Source organism: Andrographis paniculata, unplaced genomic scaffold, assembly GCF_009805555.1.
Source record: "Andrographis paniculata isolate CXL003 unplaced genomic scaffold, ASM980555v1 Contig12END, whole genome shotgun sequence".
Classification (NCBI taxonomy): Eukaryota; Viridiplantae; Streptophyta; class Magnoliopsida; order Lamiales; family Acanthaceae; genus Andrographis; species Andrographis paniculata.
Genome location: NW_026137402.1, coordinates 3123062 through 3131987, shown reverse-complemented (window position 1 = coordinate 3131987; position 8926 = coordinate 3123062). Strand labels below are relative to the sequence as shown.

The window sequence follows — 8926 nt, the reverse complement described above, 5'->3', positions numbered from 1 at the left end:
TATATGTTGCCGTTCCTGTCCGTCCCACATTTCATGTCGTTTTCCTTTTTTGGAAAATAATTAAGCATCTTAATCTCATTTTAAATTTTTTAATTTTAATTTTTTTAATTTTAATTTAAAAAATTAGTGTAATAGTTAGTCATTTTAATCTTAATCTATAATGATTTATATTATAGATTAATTATTTTCATTAATATTCTTAAGTATCTACTGATTATATTTATTCTAAATTTTCTTATTACAGTAATCAACACACCCAATGTGGGTACTAATATTAAAAAATATATTTGGTAAAAGTAAATGACCACGACGGGAGGAAGTATTAAAAATTTGATACATTAATATTTAGTTTATATTTTAATCCAATTATATATTTATGTTCAAATTCTATTCATATATCAAAAGTTTAAATCCAATACTGAACATAACAAAATTATTTGATATATTGTTAATTTAATTAATTAATTATGTTTAAATTTTAATTATTTTTTAATTATCTTATATAATTAACCTAACTTTAAATTAAATTGTGGCACATCCATCACATTTAAAATATAGTTGAAAAGTGACAAAAAAAATTTTGATAGACGGTTTTTCTTTTTAATTATAAATACTCTCATATACGATACTAAACCTACTATCAGAAAATTAGAATACACCATGACTATTTGAGAGCAGGTTTGACAATGTCATCCTAGGGTGTTGGCAACATTTTCCTAAGAGTTACAGGGTTTGGCAATAACACCTTCCCGATGTTTCAACCTCAGCTTGAAAAAGAAGATCTCAAGAATAGATTTGAATTTTAGCAATAGTTGAAAATTTGTTAATTATCATATTTGCTTCCGTTAATATTTCATTTAAGAATTATTTTCTTATATTATATTTAGATATAATTCAATAATTATTTTCTTTGATTATTCAATTCTTCGGGAGACTTGACTCACCGCCTCTCTCTCGTTCCACAAAAATTTGTTGACATGGACTTGTGAGGTGTGTGTATGTCTATATATATATATATATATATACCCATCTCCTTGCAATAAGCAATACATATATATGGTAGCTTAGCTTTGCATATTCATATTCATATTGGCGTTGGCAGTTGCAGAATTTGGTTGGTAATTTAATAAAGAGAGAAAGGAAGATGGATAGCAGCCAAGTGGAAGTAGAATCGTCATCAACAACAGGATTACTATCATCATTTTCGTCGTCATCAAGAAGCAGCAGTAGCAGTAGCAGTAGCAGATACCAAGTGGAGCTGCCAGGGTTCAGATTTCACCCGACAGAAGAAGAGCTGCTGAGCTTCTACCTCAAGACTATGGTGGCCGGGCCCAAGAAACTCGTCCGCTGCTGCCGCATCATCGGCTTTCTCAACATCTACAACTATGATCCCAGGGACCTCCCAGGTAATAATCAATACAATCATCATCATTCATCATTCATCAGAATTGAATAGATCTGAATTGGGGGTGCGCAGGGCTGGCCAAAATTGGGGAAAGAGAATGGTACTTCTTCGTGCCTCGGGACAGGAAACATGGCAGCGGAGGGCGGCCCAACCGGACTACCCAAACCGGGTTCTGGAAGGCGACCGGGTCCGACCGCAAGATACTCAGCCCCCCTTCTTCTTCGTCTTCTTCAGGCAAGAAGGGGCAGAAGATCCTGGGGCTGAAGAAGACACTGGTGTTCTACCATGGACGGGCGCCCCACGGAAGCAAGACTAATTGGGTCATGAATGAGTACCGCCTGCCCCCATCCCCAACGCCAGATCATCAGGGTCATGAGGACATAGTTCTGTGTAAAATATACATGAAGGCAACCCCCCTCAAAGTGCTGGAGCAGAGGGCTGCTGCATCTGTAAATATGGAATTAGACGAAGAAGACGACGACGACATGATCAGCAGTGGCAGCCAGCATCAGCTCAGGACGACGTCATCATCCTCATACGCTCCATCTCCGTCCACTAATACCATCGTCGTCACCAACAACAACATCCATCAAACCCCTCCTCCTCCTCCTCATATCATCAACAGCAACAACAGTAACATCAACATGCAGCTGCAGGTGATGGGGTTATTGAAGACAGAAGAAGATTATTTAGAAAGCCAATTAGGCACCGACACGGCCATGCTCACAATCACAAATCAGTTGTTCGACGATGACGACGACGACGACTACCAATTACTATATAATAATAAAATTAATAATTGTGAGGCCGCCGCGGCAGCTGGTGATGATGAGAGGCGGATATGCATGCTTCCGGCAGCTGCTGCTGGTGGTGGTGGTGGTGGTGGGAAACAGAATTTGACGACGGATGTGCCCAATAAGCAGATGATGAATAACAATAATAATGCAGTAGAGTATTGTATAGCCGACTCTTTCTGGACACAAATACTCAGCCCACCCTCCTGCAGCTTCGACAACAACTTCACCCACCTCCCAATGTGCTAGCTACCTAATTAATTATAATAATAATAATTCTAAATGTGTGTAATGCAAGAATTTGCCTGTTTTTATGTTTGTACGTATGTCTGCCTGTCTGTATATTACCTACTAGTATTATCTATCTACAATGGCATTTCATTTGTTTTGTGTTGTGTGTTTGTCTGGGGATTGGATTGAATTTACACTATTCATCCCAATTTTTTTCCCAAAAAATATCAAATTAAACGTCTATTTTTTTTTTTTATATTATACTAAAAATCAATTTTACATTTAAAACATTACATCAACCCCTATTTATATTACATCATGCAACTATTCAAATTCAAAAATTTTACTATTCAAATCCCAACTCAAAATCCAAACCCCCGAACAAAAACACCCTTAGTTTCTACTGCTTACTTGCCAAACCAAAAACATAAAGTGGATCATTGATCCCAAGTAGACCAATTGATCAACATCAATGTAACTAGCTAGTCCGACTCAGTCAACTTGATTGACTAAAATGAAGTGAAGTGATTGAATTTTCTTGGCCCCCAAAACCAAAAAATGATAGACAGACCCGACCCGGCCTACCTAATCAAGTCCAATTAGAAAGAAAGTGTTGAATCAGTCTATTGTCATAATTTATAGCACTACTTTAATTTGCAAAATGCAAATATTATAATTGATCAATATATATTATATACTTCATCAAGTCGTACGGCCAGACCAAAGCGGCTCAAATCCTGCAATAAAATATGTTCTCTGTTTCTACATGTGGGATAGCCAACTCGATTTTAGTAACCACGTAAATCCATTGTTATTCAGTCATCAACTCTAATCCGACAATTTATTCACTTTTTTATTTTGGTTCGTCAGTAACAAAGTATCAATTTTTTTTTTAAGTAACGGTACTATATACTTAACATTATAAATACTCTTCTACACAAATGTTATTACTTTTAGTTTTTTATATCATACCATACTAATAAAGTTTAGTTTTTTTACCTATATTTCTATTACATCACAATATAATACCAATATTTCTAAAACTCAAAAAATAAATAAATAAATAAATATGAGACTGAGAAAATATTCTAATATTAATTAAAACAGTAGTGTTATGTAGAGAAGCATATATGATATAACCAGGGACGACCCATTTATAAGGGTCCTGGGGCAACTGTCCCCTCCCCCCAAACTTATTTTTTTAGGTAAAATAATTATTTTTAATCTAATTTTATTTTTTTTAAGTAAAATAATTATTTTTAATCTAATTATGTAATTTTGGCCCCTAATTCAAAATTTTTATTTTATTTTATATCTAAATTCGTTATTTAAATTTATAATATTTTAATTATAAATATTTTATATAAAAAATATAATGTTTTATTCTAAATGTTATTACAATTTTACCATATATATTATTTTTTCTATTTTTTCTTCTTTTCAATTATTATTATTATTATTATTTTTTCATAATTTTACTATCAAAAAAAAAATAAAAAAAAGTTGAAAGTGATGTTGAATTGATTATAGTGAACTGATGAGTAGGTTCTTATAATTTATTTTTTTACACATAAATAAGCAAAATTATGGATTCAAATAAAACGACGGTTCAAAATATAAAATTGAAATCGAATAATAAAAAATAAAAATAACATAATAATTTTGCCCTCCCGCGGAGTCCGGAAGCTAATTCTGTCTGTCACTGGATATAACCAAATTGTATGCAGGAGCAGTAATGTAATGTTGGGTGTAAGGCCTGAGTTTGGTATGTGTATGAGTATGAGTATGATTCTTCTCAAGAACATATATTGTTGAAGTAGCAGTAGCACTTATGAATTGTTTGGGTTGGCAGAAGCATCACTGTCGTCGTCTTGAGGATTACTTGATGTTGGTGGTGCTGCCGGAATATGCTCAATTGGTGGTGCTGCCGGAATATGCTCAATTGGTGGTGCTGCCGGAATATGCTCAATTGGTACTACTAGTACTTCAGCTGCAGCATCATCCCATTTTAACTTTGAAGCCACCACAGGTGCATATTCCTACATATATATATATATATATATATCAAATTTACTTAATTAATAGCTAGATATAAATAATATATGTCTATATATTATTCCCTCCGTTTACAAACAAAGGTCCTATTTTGCTATTTGGAATATTCAGCAATTATAAAAAAAAATTTACTTTAATATCTTTATTTTCTTTACTCTTTTATTTTTTATACTTAAAATAAAGATAAATTTATTATTTTATAATAAAAAATTTAATAGCTTCGTGTAAATATCAATTAGAATATTAGAAAATAGATTGAGGAAGTATTAAATACGTGGAGTTTGAGAAGGAGGTCGGCGGCATTTGGAGCGGAGACGAAGATGTGACGCTCGATTGGGGTTATGAAGCCTTCCTCCACTGCTCCCTCCACGAACCTCAACAGCCCGTCGAAGAACCCTCCCACATTCAGTAATCCCACCTGATGATTAACCATCGATCGATCGAGAATATTACAATTATATTTTACAATTCAAACATCAAATAATACTTAATCTAATCTGCAATACGATGATTCAATTATACATAGCATACCGGCTTTGTATGAATTCCGAGCTGAGCCCATGTGATCACCTCCAACAGCTCCTCCAGAGTTCCGTACCCACCTGGTAAAGCTATATAGCAATCACTGTTACGAGACATTTCAGCCTTCCTCTGGTGCATATCGCCCACGATCCTCAGCTCCCCAATTGTCTCCCCCGTTTTCTGCAATATATATATATATAGAGAGAGAGAGAGAGATAACCAGCAAATCAACACATTATAACTCATTAGTTAGTCTGGATATAAACATATAGAGAGAGAGAGAGAGAGAGGGAGCTCTAACCTCCTTGCCCAGCAATGGTTTCGGTATGATCCTGCAGTGACAGTGGAGATATCTATAAAGATGATGATGATGATGAATGAATAGATGGAGAAATAGATGAATATGAATGTGAATACCCAAGAACATTTCCGCCGGCATCGCGCACAGACTGCGCCACCAAGCCCATGAGTCCAATGCTTCCACCACCATACACAAGATCCAACTTTTTGGCAGCCTCATCGATCATAATAGTGTATATGTAGTTATTAATTAGTTTGATCTGCAGAACATAGAATAATACTCCTACCATAGAATATAATGAGAAAGAAAAGAAATACCAAGTGGCGGCCTAGGTCGATTGCTGCTTGGGTGTAGCAGTCCTTCTTCCCAGCGCTACTTCCACAGAAAACGCAAACCCTTTTGAATCTTGTCGTCCATGATTTATTGTTATTGCCTCCTTCTGCTTCTTCTACTACTTCACCCATAATGTATAAATATACCTATATATATATATATATATGTATATTCTCTTAGTTTGACTGACGATCGACTGCAACTTACACTACCACAACCATATATACATTCGACGACTGCTGTTGAGCAGAAAGAAAAGAAGAAGGAAGCGAGAGTGCAGCAGCAGCAGCAGCAGCAGCACTATAATAATGTTTATCCATGAAAGCAATATGGAAAGAAAGAAAGAAAACAAACATTCAATTCAATTCAATTCAATTCAAATACCAGTACATTACAACCCCTGCAATATAGTACAACTGTATATATATATATATCACCACAACCAGATGCTAATACAGATACAGATGCAATGCAGGCACAGTGCTGTGTGAATGTGACGTACCGTACGTAGTCCTTCCTAACAATTAATGTCGACGACGATGGATTTTGGATTGGTGGATTGGAATTGGAATTGGAGTATATATATATATATATATGTATGTACTCCTTCCCCTTCCCTTCCCTGACAAAGACAATAAAGATATATGAAGAAATGGTGGCTGGGGGCTGCTACTGCCACTGCGCGCTGCTCCTATTGTAGTAGCATCATCATCATCATCATCAATATATTTATATATATATGGATTATATGTATGTGTGTGTGAGCGAGTTGAGAATGGAGAGTGAGTGAGGGGTGACTCTTCTCTGCAATTCAAAATTAACCCTAGCTCTACACGCGGCCCTCCCTCTCTCCTCCTTCTTCATCGTTTCTTTTCATATTAATTCAATTATTAATAATAATAATAATAATAATAATAAGAGTTACCTTACTATTATTTTTATATATTATTTCTTACCTTAATTATCCTTGTACAGTTTAAAATTTTGTAACTACAATTTTCAATACAACAAATACAGAAACTAATATTTATTTAGTCAATACCAAATCAATATTATTAATTTCTTACTATATATCATCAATCTATTCATTTCTTAGACTGTAAAATTATTATTATTATTAATAAAACTTGCATATATGTATGGTAGATATGATGGTAGGTCTTATTGAAATATTTAAAATAGAGAATGTATCGGGACTTAGTTCATAATTTATTCATCTTTCACTTGTTAGAAATTTCCATGTATAAAAATTAGCTCTTTTGCAATCTCAATGATTAACAGGCCAACTTTGTCAATAACATTATTTGTTTTTCCTATAATATCTTTGATTATACAGTAAAAAATTAATACTAAGTTACCTGTTAATAAAATACAAAATAATTTTTTAATGTTAGTACTATCTTAATATTATTTAATCTCCCAAGAATATATTAATAATATTTAATTATATTACTATGCCCAATTTTACTTTATTTTAGACTATAATAATATAAAATAAATTTAGGATTAATTTGTATAGAATAATATTATTTATCATAATAGTACATGTTATAAACATGTCTATTGGGAATATTTTTGGGTTAACAATAAAAATGATCGGATATAACTCTATGTCATTATAAACACATTTTTCGAGTACGATATTTTGACTAATTTCTACTAAGGATTACACAAAATTCGTACTTAGATAATACAAAATTTGATTCGAATTTTAGTAAAAAAACAACAAGATGAACATTGAGAATAAATATGTATATGGAAACTATAATTTCTTTCATGAGTAAAACACATTATATGTTTTTCTTATTTCATATATATGAAAACGAGACCAACTCCGTCTATGTAATTAGTAATCTTTCATTTAAAATTCCATTGGTTCTAAGTTGACACATTACAAGTCATGTATCTATATCCATTCGCGAGAACATCGAAAGCAAGTCCCAACTTTCTTGAAGCGGCAAAACTTTATGCTCGTATAGCTCCTTTAGTCTTTTTCCTGCATAAGCAATTTTTCAAAGGAGTTATTAAGAGATATCATCTCAACCTTTAGTTCATGCAGGTTTGAACGCATACACAGGATGTTTGAATAAAATGCGTTCCAATCTCCCAAATATGACCATTCCACAATAAATTCAGCTTCTAGCATCATACTAAAAGGGAGTTGGATGTCTCGTACTAGGAAGATTTAAATGGACGTCAATCTCATCCCGATCAGCGACTTGTGCACTAAATCTCTCGCCAACCCTGTTGTCAAACAAGCAGCTAAATTACGTTCCGACCGAATAAACTCAACCGATATCACCTCATTCATGATTAAATCACAAATCACGCTATGTCTCACACCTATGTTTCGAGACTTACCATTATAGATTTTACTATAAGCTTTAGACATCGTTAAAGCACTATCACAACGATAGAGATTGATGGCACCGATTTCGGCCATAATGGAATCTCATATACCAAGTTATGAAGCCATTCGGTTTCTTTTTCAGACGCAGCTACTGCTACACATTCAAATTCCATTGTAGAACTTGTAATGCATATTTGCATCTTGGAAGCCCTGTAAATCGCACCTCCCCCAAGCAAAAACGTCTATCTAGTGTGGAAGAATTATCTTTCGTATGGCTTATCCAACTCACATCTGAGTATCCTTCCAAAATAGAAGAAAATCCAAAATATGCCAAACCATAATTTATAGTCGATTTTAAGTACTTGAATTTTCCAAAGCTTTAGATTTTGCATGCAACTAATACACATAACAATACCTTTTTGCATTATCTATATAAGTCATGACATATTTTTATTTCCCAACAATGACATTGAATAAAAATCGCAAAGATGACTATGGATCAACTCAAGAATTTTTGAGTTTTTAGTGATCCCTTTAAATGGCTTCTTTGTGATCTTCATTAAAACGCATGTTTGCAACCTATTTGTCACAACATCAATGCAGAAATTAAATCACCTTAGACATATTTATCATTCTTTTCGAAATGCTCATGTCCAAGTCTAGCATGTCATAGGAATGGATCGTCCTTTGATTTGGAAACCATGCAAATAGCATTAGAATCACAAAGTATATTAACCAAATTTAACATAAACTTACCATGATTGTAATAAACAAATTCTACGAATACACCATGTTTTGATAACATGTACTTGTCTGATTTAAATACTTGGGCAAAATTGTCCATAACTCCCTTGTAGTTTCGAAACTCAGCGTAAATTCCCCCTCTACTTTAAAAATTGCATGGTACCCTCTTATACTTTAAAAAAATATTGCAT

General features: G+C 33.5%; 2 protein-coding genes across 2 annotated transcripts; one reads left to right on the top strand and one right to left on the bottom strand.

The window, feature by feature from the left end:
- Window positions 1-1050: 1050 nt before the first annotated feature.
- On the top strand, window positions 1051-2582 carry LOC127252342 (NAC domain-containing protein 6-like). The gene is made up of 2 exons (XM_051276485.1): window positions 1051-1406; window positions 1478-2582. The coding sequence occupies exons 1-2, from the start codon at window positions 1145-1147 to the stop codon at window positions 2446-2448; spliced, it is 1233 nt and encodes a 410-aa protein (XP_051132442.1). The 5' UTR covers window positions 1051-1144; the 3' UTR covers window positions 2449-2582.
- Window positions 2583-4259: 1677 nt separating this feature from the next.
- Window positions 4260-6882, bottom strand: LOC127252859 (probable cytokinin riboside 5'-monophosphate phosphoribohydrolase LOG6). The gene is made up of 7 exons (XM_051277213.1): window positions 6866-6882; window positions 5626-5713; window positions 5425-5522; window positions 5309-5339; window positions 5017-5187; window positions 4760-4903; window positions 4260-4469 (listed from the first exon to the last, which is right to left on the bottom strand). Exons 1-7 carry the CDS (start codon window positions 6880-6882, stop codon window positions 4260-4262), a joined length of 759 nt encoding a protein of 252 aa, XP_051133170.1.
- Between the last annotated feature and the right edge of the window lie 2044 nt (window positions 6883-8926).